The sequence below is a fragment of the Typha latifolia genome, chromosome 1 (genome assembly GCF_019914945.1).
Source record: "Typha latifolia isolate L0001 chromosome 1, TyphaL0001v2, whole genome shotgun sequence".
Lineage (NCBI taxonomy): Eukaryota > Viridiplantae > Streptophyta > Magnoliopsida > Poales > Typhaceae > Typha > Typha latifolia.
The window spans coordinates 20,731,331-20,752,181 of NC_133086.1; the positions used below are offsets into that span (position 1 = coordinate 20,731,331).

Sequence of the window (20,851 nt, forward strand, 5' to 3'; positions counted from 1 at the left end):
ATTGATTGAACAATGAAAGCGCTGAGATTTTTTCTGCTCATAGTTTGAAAAAAAGAAGAAAAAGAATATTAGCCATCAGAATTGGTCACCTGAAGAGAGGTTAGACTCTTTTGGGTACTATACTAGAATTAGCCGATACTTCTGTTGTTTTACATTTGAAACTGTCATAAAGTTTTTCGCCTAATTTCATTCCCTAATAGAACCAAATTTAGTGAAAGTGAAAGAAATCATGATTGGAAACCGAAAGATTAATATGTCTAACTCAGTCTTGCTTCCTGTAGCTCCTTGCGTATTAAATTTTTTTGATCATAAAGTATCACAGACTGTCAGAAGAGATGTTTAACTTCTTCACAAAGTTGAAACATATGGGATGTGTAAATTTGTTATCAATTTGGATACAAAATAATGACGTATTTCTTCACCACAGGACTTCCTTTTTGTTGGTTCCACCCAAATTTGAATGTTCTTGAGTTATGTTGGTCTTTCTTTTGGCCGCTATATAGTTTCCTGGACACCTACTTAAGAGTTGAGACCACCTACTTAAGTGTTAAGACCCTTATTATTTTTCTTGCTTGAGTTTCAATTGTGATACCCGAATCCTGAAACCATAAGTCATCTTCTGTAACTATTCAAATAAAAATTTGTAATGATCCGATGCAAGAATGCCATCCTAAAGAGTATCATTATACTTCTCTCTGATAATACTAGACAAGGCTCGGTAATTAAAACTGCACCCCCTTTTAAGAATGGCATGTGTTTACCCACTATGGGGTGATATAACAAAAAAGGACTTAGCAAGTTGATTGTGGAACGATGTCATCCTGAAGCACCAATACTAAACGAGTGCTAATTATGTTTGTAACTCATTGTTTCGGTGTTCCTTATTGTAAGTTTTCCGTAATAGAATGTCATCAGGGACGATCAGATAATTGGATGAGTTGTTGTAATCAAAATGTTGACTGAACATAACTGATTACATATGCAATAGTTGGCTTCAAAGCTGCTGCCCGAAAATTAGTACTTGGTTTCATCCCTAGGGAATCAGTCTTCCATAAAATTTAGAACTGACCTACTGCAGAATAAATCTTATATCTCACTTACATTATTGCTGTACACTTGTACTAGATGACTTGTTTGCTACCTTAGAATATCTGTTTATTTTGCATTTTTAATGCTGAAGAATCCATTTATTTAATTCAATGGCAAATACTATATGCTTGGATAGATTTTTGTCAATGGTTAACTAATAGATAAGGATTCTTTTGTTTGCCAAATTGTGGTACTCTACGAGAAACAGAAAAAGAAGGTAATATAGAAGTGTGTAGATGGATTGTATTCAAACTAATAAACAGACACTTTCCTTCTTTTAAGGGCTAAATAGTGTATACGGTCCCACCTAACAAGAATTATCTAACATTGCAAAACGTCAGATACTATATTTCTGGATAATGTTTTACATGTTTTATTCTGAATGCAGTTGTTGCATTCTGGGGCTCACTCGGAAACTATCAGATAAGTAAGAAATCTTAGTACACCAAAATAAGTTCATACGAAGGGCTGGACAATTCTGCATCCACATAAATCAGGTAGTTGGACCAAAGTAGATGCTTTTCGACTCAATCTTCGCTCTAGCTATGAACACTTCTGCACTTGAACTGTTGGTCACCTTAAACATATGAATTTGGAAGTTGTAATCCAGACTTTTTTATCAGAATGTTGCTATTTACATTGTTCTTTTCTCAAATTGAAACTATTTTTTTTTCTTTAGATACTGAAAAGATATTGACCGTGGAAAGATTATATGTGATTGAATGACAATTATATTATTATGTCCATGCTGACCTAGGCTTTAGCTTAACTCCGACCAGAATTTGATGCTGTAACAAACTGTTGGATAAGCACTGTTTATCTTCTCTGTTGGCTAAATCATCAATCCTCTGTTTCTAACAATGTGGGATATCTACCATTACTGAGAATATGTAGAATATCATCAGTTATTACCACCTTAAGCAGTTAATTGTTTCTTTCTTTTCAATGAACTTGCCAATCTCTAGAATGTCAAAGTGCAACATTGTATGAATTATTGAAATTAGTTGGATCTAATCAATAATTGATTAGTTAACAATCACATTAAAATTTCACTGGTATATCTTAGGTCCAAATTCCTTGTCAGCAGCAACTGGGCCTGCAGGACTAGTAGTTGCTGGTCCAGAGAAGTAAGAGATTAGTTAGCTTACAGTATTTCAGTGCAGTTTAAAATACAGTACTATATCGTGTGACTGCAAAATATAAGACTATGTCGTTGGGTATAACAATTAGAAAAATCCAACTCATTGTGAAGTTGTTTATTGGTAAAACATATACAGTATGCATGTTATGGTCTTTTGAGGAACTTAGTAGACCTTGTCCGCTTAGTAATCAATCATTTGGTGAAAATATACAGCAGCTAATTCTTGTTTCTTAGAAATACTCTGTAATTTATTCATTCAAACTCATAGATTGGAGCATAGAAGAACATTTTCCTCTTGACAAGGTTGTAATTTTCAATCTTGTTTGCACCTCAAGATGCCGCATAATTACACCAAGCAGAACATTATTCTACAAGCAAGGTTCTCTGAAATCTGCAGCCTAAGATAACTCAATGAGGTGCTTTTAATCTTCTTGAGACCTTTTGTGTTAGTTCCTATTATTTTAGTTGTTTTTTATTTATAAATATCTATAGCATTTTTCTTACTGCTATAGTGTCATAATGTCATTGTCATCAGTTCTGGATTTAAGTCATAACTACTGGATTGTGAAGGTTCAACTCCTCATCAACGAAAGCACTAACATCTTGGCTGTTATTTTCATTGAAATAGTGAAGATCTGATGAACTTAGCATTAGATTTGCCAGTCTCTACTTCTAATATAATACTAATTAGCAGTTGTAGGATATATTATCATTATGAGGCTATTGGTTCTTAAACAATTCTTAGAAACAATGCTTAGAGCCTTAGACATGCCTCATGTTCACGGGATGTAAAGTATATATGTATGGATTCTTTTGGTCCATTAGAATTGGTGATATACTATACTGAAAATCCAAACAACCAAGTTCATTCGTCTAACTACTCTTTTGTTAAACTTAATAAACGACAACACCTCTGCTTATTCAAGATTCCAGTTAGATATTTCGGAACTCCAACTGAGAATGAGATCTCTCATCCTGATGAATGCTGGGAAATCAGCAGATAAAAAGTTTGTGGAAGAAATGTTGAATCGAAGAGAAGTAATGAAGTATATTGCAACTTTAGCATTGCTTCTCCTCATTTCCTTTTGGTCTGTTCTCTTTTGATAATTCACTATTTTGCTCACAATAGTACAATATATTATTTACTGCAGTAGTCACTATATGTCACCTTTCAAAGTGAAGAGAAATGGTTGCAAAACCAAGTTTATAAGCAACCTAATTGTTTAGTTGAGGTTAAAGACTATATTTCCCCATCACTAAAGATTGGTGACATAAGAGATTTAGAACAAGTGATAACACATGAAAAAATTGTGTTTTATTTCTTCTATGGGGGTGGTCCATCAGACAAGGAACCTTAACTGGGGAAGCAACCCCTCAAAGAAATCATATACTCACACTGGTGGAGGAGTGAGTGACTAAGCTTTTCTCTAATATTGGGGTATCTTATTGTTTAGCTTGTTGCCGACAACGAATGATGCAAGTATAGGAGAGAAAAGAGGCATGTAAAAGGAAGCAGAGGAGAAAAGGAAGAAAATGAGTAGAGCCCTTTTGCTTCTATTGTCCTCTTGCATTGACTCTTTGCAGCATCTTCTGCCACCTGCCTTCTAGGTCCTATTCTTTTGTAGGTTTAGTTGGTGTTAGCAACTTGTTTATTATGACAAGTAGTTTGAGTCGAGTTTGCAGATAACCCACTTGCTCACTTTCTCCCTCACATGGCATTTAGACCTTCTTCAGAACATCTCAGGGATCTTTATCGTAATGCAAGGAAACTAATTAAATAATTTCTTCTTCCCTATTGCAGGGCAGAGCAGGAAATGCAGATGAAGAGGAGATTGAAGGCGAGGCAGGTGTTCGAGATAGATAGCGTTGACTTGTTCCTTACCTATGGTTTAGCTCAGGATAAATATATGAATTAAGTTAGTGTTTCCATGCGTTTGTTAATTGGGATAAAGTTTGATTTAATTTGTAGCAAGGAGGTACGTCTGTCATTGAAGGCAGCGTCGTCGGAGATCTGGAGATTTTCTGGGTGTTGGCTGCAACAACTCCGTTGCTAACTGTGCTACCTGGTCAAATGAGCGTCATCATTTGCATAAAATAAACACTAAAACCTTTTATCGTAGTTTTAACTCGTACTGGATACAGCTCTGCTCTTCTGACCCTCAGATGATTTAATCCAGTTATTTCCACTAATTTTTTTCCAGCTCACTGAGTTATGCATTGTATATACTCAGTCAGAGGTGGACGATGTATTTCTACTTTCAGTTAGTACTTGTGGATCCTATGTAAGCTTTGTACTAGTACGGCAATGTAATTTTCTTTCCATTTGCAGCCTCTAACCATTTCCTGAGAAGGTCTCCTATATTAAAGCAATGTGGAGTCCTCGTCCAAATAGTATTAATTTAATTTACGCATGGCATAAATGAACGGACCCTACTATAAAATCTCAGTTCCTGGCATTGCCAACCACCCTAGCCTGTACTGCTTGATAATTAATTCATGTGTTCATCCAGATCATAAGTCTTCCGTTATCACTTATAAGACTAAATAACGTATCATCTAACTATATTTCACGTTATAGTTTAAGCAGTCGAGTCCAATACGATCAATGTATAATCATGTAAATTAACAAGGAGATTGTGTAAACTCTTACAAGTCGTATATGTATATATGCGGGTACGTAGGTATAGGAAAACGAATACTAACATCGTCTAAGTATTCAAAAACTTTGAAAGGGTCCTCTAAATATATTTATTCCCCTTTCCTACTGTCGTGCATGGGGGAGGTCTTTGGCCGTACGTTTGGGCGGTCGCGTGGCCTATCAACAATCACATACATGCCTATGAATATGATTTAGATGTCAGCGAGTACATGACGGCTCAACAGTACAACTGTTGAAACAATATGATTATAATTAAGAGAAAGAATAGGACATCAAGTTGGTTTTAGATTAATTAGCTTCCAAAGTTTTATGATCAACCTCAATTTGGACGATAATATGCATGAACACACCTAATCATTGGTGACAGCATACACCAAATCACGAGCACATATGCAAATACGACCGTGCATTTTTTATACTGAAACCCAAGCATCATATATATATTCGAGAGCTACGTAATTGTCGTAACTATTGCAAAAGAAAATTGCAAGTGGTAGCACAATTGGTCTAACAGGACAGGTGTAGAATTTGCCAAGTCTCGTTACTCATTAATTAGGATTTAGGAACGGAAATAGTCAACTAAAGCTCATCCTTTGTTTCCCAAGTTATCAGGATCAAGATATATCGAAGGTAGGCGGTGAAAATAATTTCTTTCTTTCCTGGAATAATGTGAAAATAATTCAATGCCAAAGTTAATCTTTCTCATCTAATACTGCTTACAGCTTACTGTCTTACAGGCGGAGAGCGAGGAGGGAAAACCCGGCTCGATCGATCGAGGGGATGACTGCCAAAGGTGGTTTTCCGATGGGCCAAATCTCATGGATAAATTGGAAAATTAGTGGGATGTGCACTGATGCATTGGTGGTATGTATTTCATGACTCTAATCATACTCAAAAATAAATACAGACGAATGTAAAAAAATATGAGCAAGTTGGACGAGAGCAGTTGAATACAGGATTCGTGATCATCCGTAATTGCCCCTGTAAACTCTTTTCACCTTTATATGTGGGTCCACCTTATACTCTCATAGTGATGAGTTTGTTTTGATTGATTACATTTCGATGTTTTTAAAATCACTTGAGGTACATCTTAGTATTAGTAAGATTTTAAATAAATGCCTCAAAACAAGCAGTAATAACAACTAGCAACGACATTCGCATATAATTAAGTAATTTCACAATTTTTAGACATATTAAATTTATTTCTAATTATTGCTTAGTTATAATTTGTATACTATTGTCTTAATTCTCGTACAACTCAGTTGACAAAAGAAAAGAAAAAAATCTACGGACACTCTGTTAAGAGCTAGAATTTCTATTATCACTCAGATTTATTTAGAGATAAATTATAAAATAATAATTTTAAAAGTACTGCACATATCAACTTGTTATTCATTGTTTTTCTCGGATAAGATTTTGGTAATATATATAGTTTTACAGTTTGCCTGTTCTATAAAAAATTCCTAGTCTCCCACCCTTACAGCAAAAGCTTCACTATATAAATGACAAGTCATGTCCTCATTTGCCAAGCTATCTAATTAATAACCCAAGGGAGGCAGTTATAGTCCCAACTCCCTCTTCCTACCAAGGTTACCATTCAACATGGGCAGGTCTCCTTGCTGTGATGAGAATGGCCTCAAGAAGGGCCCCTGGACTCCTGAAGAGGATGAGAAGCTGGTCCACTACATCCAGAAGCATGGACATGGAAGCTGGAGAGCCCTTCCAAAACTTGCAGGTTATACTTATTTATATATATACACTCTTCTTATATATGCAATCTCTCTTTACCTATCGATTAATTGCAACACTCTTGATCAACAACTGGAGGTCTGGTCTTATCTCTTGCAGGGCTCAACAGATGTGGCAAGAGCTGCAGGCTAAGATGGACTAACTACTTAAGGCCAGATATAAAGAGAGGCAAATTCTCCCAAGACGAAGAACAGACCATCCTTAATCTCCACTCCATCCTTGGAAACAAGTAACTACTTAGTTGATACTCCAATCAGTCTTTCATCTTTTAGTTATTGTAGCATGTCCTACTTAATTAATTGTATATGATATATGATCCAATTGTAGGTGGTCGGCGATCGCGACGCACCTCCCCGGCCGGACGGACAACGAGATCAAGAACTTCTGGAACACCCACCTCAAGAAGAAGATGATCCAGATGGGCTTCGATCCGATGACACATCGGCCCAGAACCGACTTCTTCGGGACGATCCCCCACCTACTCGCCCTCGCCAACCTTGTGGAGAACCGTAGCTGGGACAGCCGCACCGTCCGCCTCCAGGCCGAGGCGATCGACGCCGCAAAGCTCCAGTGCTTGCATTACCTTCTCAATTCGGCGGCTGCAATGGCCACTAGCTCTAGTACAAACAGCCTTAGCACCATGAACACAACCGAGTTAGAACCGTTGAGCCTTTTGGGCTCACCAGAGATGGGTTCGTTTAACCAGTACCAAGTTAGCCAAATTCCAGAGGTGCAGATGCCGGAGCCCTTCTTTGAGCAGGCCAACATTAATCATGAGACGATTCAAAGTTTCAATTTTAGTGAGATCGGGCAAGGGGATCATGAGAGCACACCAAGAACTCCATTGCTGACTCGGCCTTCTCTTCCACCACTCACCGATGTATCCGTTCCACACCCAGGGGATACAAGCAGTACCTCTAGCTGTGGTGGTAGTGGGAGTACCCCTTTCGCTTGGCCTGAGCTCTTGCTTGATGACGCATTCCCTGTTGACTTATTTTCTTAAACTTTCTTTCTTTAATATCTTTAGAATCGTTTTATATCCATGGTTAGCTTCTACTTCTTTGTTGTGTCGTTACATGCATGGTTAGTTATATACTGATCTACTCCAAGGCAATGCATCTCTTACACAGATACTTAATTATACACTTGCATGTACACATAGACTTGCTCGTATGTATATATACATATAGTTTGCTTTCTTTATTGTGGGCTATGGATCTTCTTTATATTTTCTTCTATCTACTTTCCTATTGGTATTTGATAGTGTACGTAAGGTTTGTCTAGTCTGAACTCTCACGTACTATTTACAAGATGCATGATGAGACTATTAATTAGTACCTATCGTATAGTAATTGTAGTGATGATTGTAAATATTCTACATTATTACGAGGCACGCATGGGTGCATGTTTATTAGTAAAAAAAAGAAGAAGGATCTAAACAAGTTTGACTGTTTTTGTTGATACTCAAAAAGTTGACTTTGTATGCATTTTTTCTACTCGTCACTTAATTTGGAATAACATTTATGTATATTAATTATAATCCCACCAAGGAATTCACATTAATTTAATGCGAGATTTCACACACCAAATCATGCTAATACATGATACATTTCCGATTAATGTGTGTGTGTATCATATCGGTATTGTTTTTATAATCATCAGTTGCACTTTAAAAAGTTGCAAGCAACCATGAATGTACGTAGAACTAAGGAATAATGACAATTACAAGGATTATTCTAGAGAAATTTCCCCATGCTCCGATGTAACAGTCATAAACAATTAACTAGTATACAAATTATTAAAGAAACATATATAACAATTTAGGCAAATAGAGACTGCCCTAGGTTGTCGGTTACAAACGGACATAAACAAGAAGAACGGCAGGAAGGAACAAGCTAAGATAGCTAAAATCATAAGACATCAATCAAACTCATGCCCAAGAATACGATGGGGAATTTTTATACGAAAATTATTACGTGCATGTTATACTACTCCTATGTTTAATCAACCATGCATGCATGCTCCATTTTTCCTGAGCAGTCGAACTTGATGCCTTCTTATACAAGGGAACGTACGCACAATATTTGATATTTTCAAGGTAACAAGACACGTTTCCCAGAAACCTAATTTTCTAACTAAGATTCATGAGCGTGGCCTTCAATTGCGATGGTTTTGTGTGTAAATAATAAGTGGGGTTGGTCATGGTTGCCAAGGAAAATTAACATGAAAATCTTATCGCGATGAAAGGGAAACTACCTAATCCTCTGCCCAGTTGTTGGACAACCAATGAAGTTTCCTATGTCATTGATGGAAATAAATTATAAAGACTAACATCTATATTACCTAACAATAAGATGGCAAATTCACAAAGTTGGTGCTGGCTATCGAGAAAGAAAGACAATCGATGGGAGACCTTGTCAAACCTTAATACTAGCGTGCATTAGGATGGCTCAAATCTTGTTAGCTGCTACCATAATAAACTCAGTGTGATGGTTAACTTTGATTCGTTGGTCCATTTATTTAGAACTTTAGAGAATTGTAGACGATATCAAGAAAAGCATCAATCTGCATTAATTTTTGGCCCACATGGTAATCGTTCTTACTGAGCCCATAAGGGCAACCCATCCATTCTGCAAACATTGCTTTCAATCTTTTCGAGACTATTAGTCAAAACGACTCGCAAAATCATTGGTGAAGAATAGTATCCATCCTTGGATAACCAAGTTAATATTTCGTGGTCAGGAATTAACTGCTTGCCTAGTGGTTGCCAGTTGCAGGTTTGCAGGTAATGACAGTGTCATTGTCATGCAGATATATCCTTCATGCACTAAGAAGTCCTTATTCTTAAATAAAGTTTCATCAATGAGGTATTATCTGATGCAGTTAGGATGGCTGCAATACAACACCACTTGCATGGCCCCTGGACTTTGTCTTTGGACGGGGTAGCATAGAGATCATGATAAGTTAATTCGCATTCTCCTATGTAACAAAGAAGCAATGAAAATATTACTAAGATAATACCAATCTTGTAACCTTATAACGTAACTAGAACATACTAGGAACAAACAATAGATCAGTACCGAATATGATACCTAATCCAATCGGTTGTATATAATGGACTATGGCCTATGGGCCAACTATATCCAATCATTATTATGCATCCCCAAACACAAATTCTCCCATATGGCTCGGAATTAAGTCTTACTCACCTGGATAAAATAAGAGAGGAATATATATATATATATATATATAACAATATTTATCTCTTATTGACGTGTTCCGTGTCATCGAGATGAACATCGCGTCCACATCGCGATGGAGATGGACAGCGCTGGAAAGCTGGAAGTAGATGGGCTTGCTAAAATGCAGAGCAAGCATAACTTATCGGAGCAATCCTCATCCTTCTTGTTCTTGAGATAGACAAATTTGTGCCTCTTGTCGGCCCCATTTTTAAAACAAATTGTGTGTTCTCTTTGCTGAAATATTTAACGAAACTATTAAAAGAGATTGCCAAATATCTAATATTTAATTTTCTTTGTAGTTAGGCTAAATGTTAAAGTGTCCCATTCAATATTTATTTATTTTACTTAACTCTCTTTTATTTAAATTTTTATAATGAGAAAGATTGAGATGAAAGAAGTATAACAAAAGAAAAAAAAAGGATTTTCACAAAGAGACTAATTTTCTAGTTAAATACAGTTATAGATAGATGGCCGAGTAATGCAAACAAAAGTTCAGAGATATACTTTGAATTTTAGCCTAACTATATAGATGTAATTATATTCCTTTTTTTATAATAACTTTTTTGTAATGTTTTTTAATGATCAATATGTGTGGAAGTATTGATCACCAAGATTCCATGTTATTCATGTCCCTGTCTGTGAGTAAGATTTATTACCGCATTTAAGTGCTTTATCACTTTAATCTAACCCGGTGGGTCCTGTCAATATTTGTACATTAATTTCCACCGAGGATCTGTAATATATTAATCAATCTTTTCTTTTATCCGACGTAATTATATATGCTTTTGAGAGGATAAAGCAGCAGGTGGTACAGAATTTGCTAAATAAGTGGATACCAGTGACAACGTGACATCAAGAAGGAATCTAATCTTTTAGAAGGCCAAGGACATTTTCGATAAATTATTTATGTAGGTGTCCCTTAGAAAAGTTCAAAACCTTAGTGTCATATGATATCACCACCCGCTGTTATTGTCAATCCCCCAATCCGCTAAGATCAACCTAGCAAGAAAATAAACCCATCCGGAGAGAGAGAGAGAGTTCTAAGTTGTTAAGAGATTGCTATCCCATATAAGAAACAAAAAGCATCGTCACAATTAGAACGAGTGGTTGTGAGGCAACTTCTATTAATTTGTGGTGCTCAAAGCACTCAAAAGCAAAGAAGTACAGAGGGAGAACAAAAAAACAAAAGCAAAAAGAAAAGAAATAAAAAGGACAGCAGAAGAAGAAAACTAGTAGTCCACAGGTTGGAATCATAATGGGTTAAATTATTTTTTTACCTCCACATAATTTGAAGGATAAATATTTTAGTCATAAAATAACATAAATGGCTCTATTTTAGTTGAATAAATATATATTTAAAAATAAATATAAGTGTAGCTCAGTGATACCAAAAATAAGTTTAGAAAGATAAATTAATAATTTTTTTTAACATAGTAATATGAAAATAAAATTTAAATAGATAAAATAATTTTCATAGATACAATATATCTGTACAAATATCCTTAAATATTTTTTATAAATAAATACATAGAGCTAAAGTTATCAACTTTTTACAAATATATGTATACATATGAGATTTTTCTTTTTCAAATAGAAACTTTTTCACAAACACTTTATAAATATTATCTAAAATATGATAAAATATTATCATCCTATCCTATCATATCAATTACTTATGATGATTGTGATTAAAAGTTGATAAAATAATATGTTATCACTTTTTATAGAGATATTTATAAAATAGTTTGTAAGATGACAAGATTATGTATGAAAAGTAGGCGGCCAGTTGGACAATATCGGGTTTGAGTTGATCCGATAACAGCTGATAAAAGTAGCGGTCCGCCTTAATTAATTAGCGAAGTCTTAATCCCTAACAAAAATAGTATAACCTAATGAGGGAAATAAGAGGAGAGATAAAAATCTAAAGGGCATAAAAAAAATAAAAATAGAAGCCAATCATCCCAATCCCCCGTTCTCACAGGCCACAGCCACCAGCTGCAGCGTGAAGTCTGTCCCCCACCGAGAACAAGCAAAGGGGAATCGCTAGTTGCTACATCTCGCCCCCCTTCCTCCCCAACTTTATGCAAAATTCCATGACCTGATCTTTAACTTTTCCCCATCTGATTAGAAAAAAGAAGTTATAGAGAGAGAGAGAGAGAGAGAGGGAGAGAGAGTGATGCCTCCTCCTCCTGTTAATGGTGGTGGTGGCAGCAGCAGCAGCAGTAGCAGCAGAAACAACAAAAGCATCAGCGTAGTATGGTTCAGGAGAGACCTGAGGGTGGAGGACAACCCAGCTCTTGCAGCTGGGGTGAGGGCAGGAGATGTGGTGGCTATTTTCATATGGGCCCCTGAGGAGGAGGGGCCTTATTACCCTGGAAGGGTGTCGAGGTGGTGGCTTAGTCAGAGCCTTCATCACTTTGACTCATCCCTCAGGAGCCTTGGCACCTCTCTCATCACCAAGAGGTCCTTCGACACTGTCTCCACTCTTCTTGAAGTTGTCCGCTCTACTGGTGCATCCAATCTCTTCTTCAACCACCTCTATGGTTAGTCTCACCCTCTTCTGCTCTTACGCTCCTTGCTCTTCATGGTCTCTCCATTGTTTATTTTGTTTTGATGACCTTCTAGATATATGAAAGGTGGGATCTGTTTCTTGCTAGATCTTCATCTATATGATTCTTCTTTGTTGGTCCTGTTTTTATCTAATTAATCATCTGTCTGATGAAAATAGGCACATCAAACTGAATACTTATCTTAGATTTTAATTGGCATCAGAATTTCATTTATTATGGAGTAAGTTGGTTGTTTACAATGATTTTGATGTATCTTGGGGTTATACGTGAGCTCGAGATTATATTGTTGCCTATGTTAGAGTTTAATTGTTAGATTCCTATAGGTCTCTTTATTTCTTCGCTTTGCCACCTGTCTTCCTCATCTCTGTCCTGGAAAAGGGAAAAGCCTGCCACTGCCTTGTTTTTGTTGAATTAAATTGATAAGTTATTTGTAGGATTTATGGATTATTGAGTTGATAGTTTTGTTATTGCTTTATGTAAGTTAGAAAAGATGCAGCCTTGTTATAAAAATTCTGGCTTCACTCTTGATTTCCGCTCATGACATGGTATTGCTATATGTTTTTCGTTGTTCTTTTTTATTTGTAGTTACTTGGATTGTGATTTTTCTCACTATTTTGCCATCCGATGCTTATCTTGTGCATTACACCCATGATTCTTACTAGGACTGATGTTGTTCTGATTGTTGGTGAAACAAAAACTTGCTTACTACCACAGAGGTCTTAAAAATAATATTCTTGTGTCTAACTAATCCATTTGTTGTTCCTTGCAGATCCTCTCTCTCTTGTTAGGGACCACCGGCTGAAGGAACTTCTGACAGCTCGTGGCATAACAGTGCGTTCATTCAATGCAGATTTGCTTTATGAACCATGGGACGTTAATGATGAAGATGGTTGTCCATTTACAACCTTTGCACCTTTCTGGAATAGATGCCTTAGCATGCCTTGTGACCCAGAAGCTCCTTTGCTGCCACCTAAAAGAATAAATTCAGGTATAATCTTCACCATGGGATCATGTACTTTAAGTCTGTTAACTTTCCTCCTCATTATGCTGAAGTATTTGAGCATTTCACGGTCATAACGACGGTGCATTCTTGTTCTGTATAGGTAAAATTTTCATTTTAGTTGATGATTTTAAAATGGCACAACTTTAATATTACTATCGATGGACTGTTGCTCAATTGTTATTGATACTGCCTTAAGAGTATAACCTGCCTATGCGAAGAAATGGTTGGTCAATTGTGGTATGGTGCTGAATAATCAAGAGCATCTTTCTGTTTATCATTATTAAGCTCACATATCTTTGTTTTGGATAAAGTCAACTATCATATTGCATCTCTTTGCTTATGTGCAACTCATCATCTCATTTACTATTCAAGCTTATTATAGCAGTTAGTCTTCTCATGAACTCAGTTCAAGAAGGCATGAGTTACCTTTCTGAATAAGGCCTTTCTGGGAAAATAATATGGATTTCCTACTGCTGCCCCTTTCTGACTGAGTTTTTTTAATATATAATTTCCATATCTTTTCATGCTTTATTGATTTCTTTTAGCTTTTTCACTGGCATTATCCTTTGCATAGCTGATTACCTATTCATAACTTGTGCTAGATCTATGTCTGAACTGCCATATTTTTGGCCTTTAATTAATTATTCAATGGTACCATTCTTCAGCTGATTACGGATGTATAATCTACTTAACCTAGGAGCACCTAATATTTCTATTTACTTTTATTTACCTTTTCAGTTTTACGTTAAAAATCAAAATATGGAAGAGTTGACAATGTTGTATTTGTTGAAGGCCCCATTACATGTGTGCTCTTTTGTTGTTCAGGTGACCTATCAAGGTGTCCATCTGACAATTTGGTCTTTGAGGATGACTCAGAGAGAGCAAGCAATGCTCTTCTTGCTCGAGCATGGTCACCTGGTTGGCGCAATGCTGACAAATCACTGACTGCCTTCATAAATGGACCATTAGTCGAATATTCTGTGAATCGAAAGAAAGCAGACAGTGCAACCACATCTCTGCTTTCACCTCACTTACACTTTGGGGAGCTAAGTGTCCGCAAAGTCTTTCACCTTGTTCGGATGAAGCAGCTCGTGTGGATCAATGAGGGAAATAGAGAAGCTGAAGAGAGTTGCAGCTTGTTTCTTAAATCCATTGGGCTTCGGGAATACTCAAGATACTTAAGTTTCAACCATCCATACAGTCATGAACGACCTCTCCTAGCCCACCTTAGGTTCTTTCCTTGGGTGGTCAATGAAGGTTATTTTAAAGCATGGAGACAGGGTAGAACAGGGTACCCTTTGGTAGATGCTGGTATGAGAGAGCTATGGGCAACTGGTTGGCTACACGACCGGATACGTGTGGTTGTATCCAGCTTCTTCGTCAAAGTTCTGCAACTTCCTTGGAGGTGGGGGATGAAGTACTTCTGGGATACATTATTAGATGCTGATCTTGAAAGTGATGCCTTAGGTTGGCAGTACATATCTGGAACTCTTCCTGATGGTCGTGAGTTTGACCGCATTGATAACCCTCAGGTATCACAGACAATACATTGCACTTCATAGCTGAATAAATTCTCTCTGGTATTCTTGCATAAATAGTAAACTTTAGGAAGATTAGATGTGGCACCAGCTGCAAAACTATTCCGCCCGACCCTCTGTAGGCATGCATCTGCCTCATGCTCTTGGTTGTACATCTTGATTCTCATTTCCACTTTCCTGTTTATTTTGCTTACGTGTTGCTTTCAGTAAGAGAGGTACTTGCATATGTATAGGTTCTAACTGGAAAGATCTTGATAACTACAAAATTTGTATAGATTCTAACTGAAAAGGTCTAGTTCTCTGAAATCTTACCATCCTTTTTTTTTCCTATTTTCTATGTGAGTGTGCTGGGCATGCTTGTCATTGATGGAATGCTAAATATGACTTGCTGTAGTTAGCTTTATTAAGTTCCTTGTATGCCAATTACTCTTTTTTTTTCTTTGATTTCACCTACTGCATTATACAGTTTGAAGGTTACAAGTTTGACCCTAATGGAGAATATGTAAGACGCTGGCTTCCTGAGCTGGCCAGGCTACCCACTGAATGGATACATCACCCATGGAATGCTCCTGAATCAGTGTTACAAGCAGCAGGAGTCGAACTGGGTTCCAACTATCCTCTTCCTATTGTAGGAATAGATGCAGCTAAAGATAGACTGCAAGAAGCCCTTGCAGAGATGTGGCAACTAGAAGCTGCATCGAGAGCTGCAATAGAGAATGGGACAGAAGAAGGCCTTGGCGATTCTTCTGAACTGCCGGCAATTGATTTTCCACAGGAAATGCAAATGGAAGTGGATTTTCAAGCAACTAGAACTAATAATGTGCCAACAGGCAGGAGACACCAGGATCAGATGGTTCCGAGCATCACTTCATCATTAATTAGGGGCGAAGAAGAAGTTTCTGTTGATTTAGGAAACAATGCCGAGGACAGCAGAGCAGAAGTACCATCAAATATTAATTTTGAACCACAGCTAGAGAGAGAAACTATAGATCGAGGTGCTACCATAACAATGCGAAACAATGTTACCCAACATTTCTATCCTACCAGGATGCAACATGATGCGGACTCTATATCAGAATCATCCAGTAGTTGGACAGGAAGAGATGGTGGTGTGGTTCCAGTTTGGTCCCCTCCTACAACATCTAGCCGTTCAGGACATTTTGTTGCAGATGAAACTGGAATTGCAAACCATAGTTATTTGGAACGGCATCCACAGTCTCATCAACTGATAAATTGGAGGCAACTTTCACACACAGTGTGAGTCTATAACCATGGTATTGTCTTTCTCTTGGTTTCTGAGAAATAATAACTTATCAAGCTTGGTTCACTTTATGCTGACAATGGTTAGACTTTAAATGACAGGACAACAAGTTGGGAGGTGGAAAATGCTGTGCAGCCAAATGCCATCGGGTAGACTCCAGACTAGCAAGTAGCAAGCTAGCTGTGTAAACTATCCAATATCTCCTTTATAGCCTGATCAGGGTACAAGCACCTGCTTACTGGATGTTAAATTTGTGTTGACGAGCTAATCATTTAGAAATCTAGTATCATAGAGATGCTGTATAGTTCTTAAAAGGATTGCTTAAATACGAGAGTTTTTCTAATATAATGTAATTTATCATAATTTTGAGTTGTTGGTTTACTGTATCTGCAATATCGCTTTTCTGAAAATCGGTGCACTTCTGGGCCGTGGCAAATCCTAATATTTGGATATAAGCATCCTATTGCTGTGACATTTTCTGAAAATTGGTGCTGTACTAAACTATGGCAAATCCTTACATTTGGATGTAAGTACCCTATTGCTATAATGTTGCACTTCTTCTTTGCTCTTCTTTTAGGAGAGCCTGTAAGCAGATCCTTTATTTCAGCTCTAAGTAAATTGGAGCATATGTTGTCACCTTTAGATTGAACTCATGTATCATGAAGCTAAGATGTAATTCATGTAAATTTTCATATCAGCTGAAGCTAAGACGTATCTTAATAAACTGAGTAAGTTGAGTCTGCCATGGTTTCAGATTTGAATTAAACAAACCGGATTGTGTTCGATTTTTTTTCTAAGCAAACCTACCGTTGCTTGTATGCAAACTTTCTTTACTAGGAGGGAGAACGATGTTCAGCGGCCAAACCCTAGAAGAGTTAGTGCTTGCACATGTACCCAGATTGTGCGTGTACTCGAGCGTCATTTATGTAACTGGATATGTTTAGAACTGTTTAAATATTATTTTGGTCATAGAAACAAGCAATTATTCTTTAGAAACTCAAGATCAAATGCTTCATTTATTAATAGATAGATTATTATATCAATTACAACCACCCGGTCCACCATAATAGAACATATATCCATCATCCTTCCCTTGTTGACTCGAATCTTCAAAGGAAGAAACCTTGTAGCAGTTTTCTTGGTCGGTAAAAGAATCTGCAACGCCATCCAAAGAATTGATAGAAGGACCGTTTCCATCAAATAATCCGATGTTCTTAAAGCATGCTGCTTTTCCTTCCCGTTCAATAGGAAAATGCCCACTTCCCATTGCAGGGCTAGTTTCACAGTTTTAGCCAAGCTTGTGAATAGAGTCTTCGGCCAAAATCCCACTAGTTCACCTTTTTCTATGTCTTCTCTGTATAAAGACCAATCCCCAGTTTTTTCATCCTATTATGAAAGGGAAAATAAAATAATGAAGATAAAATAAGAGTATCTTTGAAATTAAGATTTTATTATCTACTTATAATTCGAATACAATCAATCCAGTTTTCCTTTAATTGGTGATGCACCAAGAGAAAAAGGTCATTGAATCACTACTCAATCTTGAGAAAATTCATTGAAAGAGTTGAGTTCATAGAAAGTAAAACCGATGAGAGGGAGAGGTGTCAAGCACCAGATAATCCAAGTCTTATTCATTACCAACCCCTCTGAATCAACTCTAACACAATAAGATCATAATCCACAATAACTGTCATAATACACTATTATCTAGGCAAACGACGTGGCCGTGATGCACGTTAATGAGCCACCAATCATGGGAAAGAATATATATATATATATATATATATATATATATATATATATATATATATATGTACTCTAGGGATAAAAGTAATATATTGAAGCTCCACTCACCATCTTCATGGTGAGAGTGATGTAGCGCTGCTCTCCATCGTAAACAGAGGTTGGACTCATCGGAGCTCCTGGTTTAAGCTCTGATGAATTAACGGTAACAAAACCTGGACAGCGGAGATTGTAACATCCAGTTGACTTGTAGCCGTCCGCCTGCAAATTAAGCAATCAATTATAATCGTGATATAATTCCGGATATACCTGTCATGCCAAAAGTATAAAGTAATTCATCCGGCCACTAATTATAGGATGTTTCCATTCTCTGATCCAAATGGACATCATTCTATGATTCAAAATAATTTTCTTAAACGTAGAAGCGTTAATTCCTGAGTGTATTATAACGAAATCTTAGTTTAACAGATGAAGATGATATAACTATAGTAAGTATTTATATGCTACATACGTGCACTCCTGTTTGAATAGCATTATCGGCTCCATCCTCGTTAAAGAGCCATACGACAGCGGCGGTTCTCTGGTGGGGCTTTAGATCTGGCGCACCGTATACGCTTATTTTAGCTGTAGTGCCATGGTAGTCGCCCTCGTATGTCTGGTATATTGCATACTGCATGAGATATAATTATTTGTGGCTCAAGAATCCAACATATATGTGAGTTTCCAAGAGTATATAAAGAAATTTTAGATATATATTGGCCGAGTTTTATTTAAATTTTAAAACAAACACCATACCAACTATTAAATTCTAAAGTAATCTCTTTGCTCGCTTCACATTCTTGGTCTCTCAACTTCATGCATCTTTTACTTCTTTTAAGCTCTTCACTTTTTAATTTCTGACCAACAAATAAAAAGAAAAAGAAAGATATCATTTATCCGATCACTACCTGTAGACTGTGGTCGTCGTGGATGCATGATGCTTCTTCGACAGTACGGACATGTCGTGGTATTAGTGAGGGATCCCACAGCACACTCTACGTGGAACAAATGTTGACAGGGGAGTATTTTGACTTCCATGCCAACATCGAATTCGTCCAAGCAAATTGAACTTACCGTGTCTACCTCCCTGCAATCGGGAAAAGACGACGGGTAAGAAGCACTAGGGATGGCTTCAATCGCCATCATCTCTAGCCCACGCCGCCGGATTGGTGACACTCGCTCCCCGTCCGTGCTGACTCCGACCTCGATGTTGCGAACTCGTTTATAATAACAGTAAAAGGCAATAACCGCTCCGGCTATAATAATAACCACAACGGCGAACACAATGATAGCAATGGTAGCCGGCGACAAAAGATTGTGGTTTATGGTGAACCGCGTGTGAAAGAAAGAGTTGAGGGGGCTAAATGGACGTGGTGACATAGTTTGATTTGGTTCCATCGTGGAAATTGAAACGGAAGAAGGGAGGCCGAAATAATTTATGGTGGAACGAAGGAAAAAGGAGAGTAGAGGATGGCGGAAGAAGAAAGAAGGCAGAAGAACGAAGGAAGAAGAAGGATAGGGGAAGAGGAAAGAGGAAAACTGTGGTAAAAGTGAGGATAGTGGAGTACGGCTGCTGTTAGTCAAACTAAAAATCTTAAATGAAATAATCTATCTGATGGCTTTAAAAAAAACCAAGTGAATGAAATGGTAGCTGAACAAATTTTTAAGCAAAAAAACCGAACAACTTTAAAATTATAAACAATCACGTACCGTCATGTAGTGAGATCAAATAAAATAAAATGTTTAGTAAACTATTTAGAATTAAATATTAAAGTACTTGTTGTATAAGAGAGCAATTCTAAATTGCATATGAGCTTATAACAATATCTCAAAATATTGTATTACATGCTATACACACCAAGCTAAACGATATTGTTGGGCCTAGCTACATGATGCATCTATAAATGCAGCATTTCTATATACATCAAATCAAACAGTGCCTGAATTGAGCTAATGAGATGAGAGTGACAGTAGACTCTTTGGCCAGAAAAATAAAGAGATTTTTATATAATTACCATTGGTTTTTTCTTAAATATCATTATTGGCATCAGAATCAGTGAGCTCTTATAAGATACCACTACATCAGTTCTAATAGTTAAAGTATTTTTCTTTTTTTACAAGAGGTCACCGTCAACAGTTAATCTCCATCACAAAAAATACATCAAAATATCTCTGTACATTATATCAACCCTTTACTATCAAAAGAACATCACAGAGACTAACAACATCACAGAAAAAAATACATCATAATAATCTCTGTATAATATCTCAACCCTCTACTATCAGAATAACTATAATCTTCAGACCACCACCACAGGGCCAGAAACCCAAAACACCAAAACAAAACAAATTATAACAGTTTATATCCCCAGAGTATAACATGCATAAAACCAGAAGCCCAGAAAAGAGGGTACGGGTTGGGTCTTTGCTGAGATATTTTCTTCCCACCAAAATTTAAATATATTTACACCTCTCTCTCAACTTAGAGAGGCAAAAATTTGCTTGCATTGCATTTATATTGACAAAAATTGGCATTATATATATATATACTTTTTTTTTTCCATAGGAGCAAATAATTATTCTATGAAAACTCAAGATCAAATGCTTTATTTATCAAATAGATAAATTTTTATATCAATTACAACCACCTGGTCCACCGTAATAGAACATATAGCCATCATCCTTCGCTTGCTCACTTGAATCTTCAAAAGAAGAAACCTTGTAGCAGTCTGGTTGGTCCGTACCAGAATTTTCAACGCCATCCAAAGAATTGATGGGATCACCATCTCCATCAAATAATCCGATATTCTTAAAGTA

At 36.8% G+C, this 20,851-nt stretch overlaps 3 protein-coding genes across 5 annotated transcripts; 2 read left to right on the plus strand and 1 right to left on the minus strand.

The window, feature by feature from the left end:
* The first annotated feature begins 6,373 nt into the window (after positions 1-6,373).
* On the plus strand, positions 6,374-7,839 carry LOC140786103 (transcription factor MYB93-like). The gene is made up of 3 exons (XM_073134315.1): positions 6,374-6,624; positions 6,738-6,867; positions 6,966-7,839. The coding sequence occupies exons 1-3, from the start codon at positions 6,492-6,494 to the stop codon at positions 7,639-7,641; spliced, it is 939 nt and encodes a 312-aa protein (XP_072990416.1). The 5' UTR covers positions 6,374-6,491; the 3' UTR covers positions 7,642-7,839.
* Positions 7,840-11,795: 3,956 nt separating this feature from the next.
* On the plus strand, positions 11,796-16,615 carry LOC140786089 (cryptochrome-1). 3 transcript variants are annotated; one of them, XM_073134288.1, is made up of 5 exons: positions 11,796-12,423; positions 13,220-13,438; positions 14,279-14,985; positions 15,458-16,248; positions 16,354-16,615. In XM_073134288.1, exons 1-5 carry the CDS (start codon positions 12,057-12,059, stop codon positions 16,403-16,405), a joined length of 2,136 nt encoding a protein of 711 aa, XP_072990389.1. In that variant the 5' UTR covers positions 11,796-12,056; the 3' UTR covers positions 16,406-16,615. The 3 variants fall into 3 exon arrangements, with proteins under 3 accessions (XP_072990389.1, XP_072990399.1, XP_072990407.1); XM_073134298.1 differs by having other exon boundaries at positions 11,807-12,423; positions 15,458-16,265; XM_073134306.1 differs by having other exon boundaries at positions 11,829-12,423; positions 15,458-16,265; positions 16,340-16,615.
* Positions 16,616-17,218: 603 nt separating this feature from the next.
* On the minus strand, positions 17,219-18,853 carry LOC140796425 (protein neprosin-like). The gene is made up of 3 exons (XM_073149497.1): positions 18,507-18,853; positions 18,107-18,256; positions 17,219-17,638 (listed from the first exon to the last, which is right to left on the minus strand). Exons 1-3 carry the CDS (start codon positions 18,669-18,671, stop codon positions 17,219-17,221), a joined length of 735 nt encoding a protein of 244 aa, XP_073005598.1. The 5' UTR covers positions 18,672-18,853.
* Between the last annotated feature and the right edge of the window lie 1,998 nt (positions 18,854-20,851).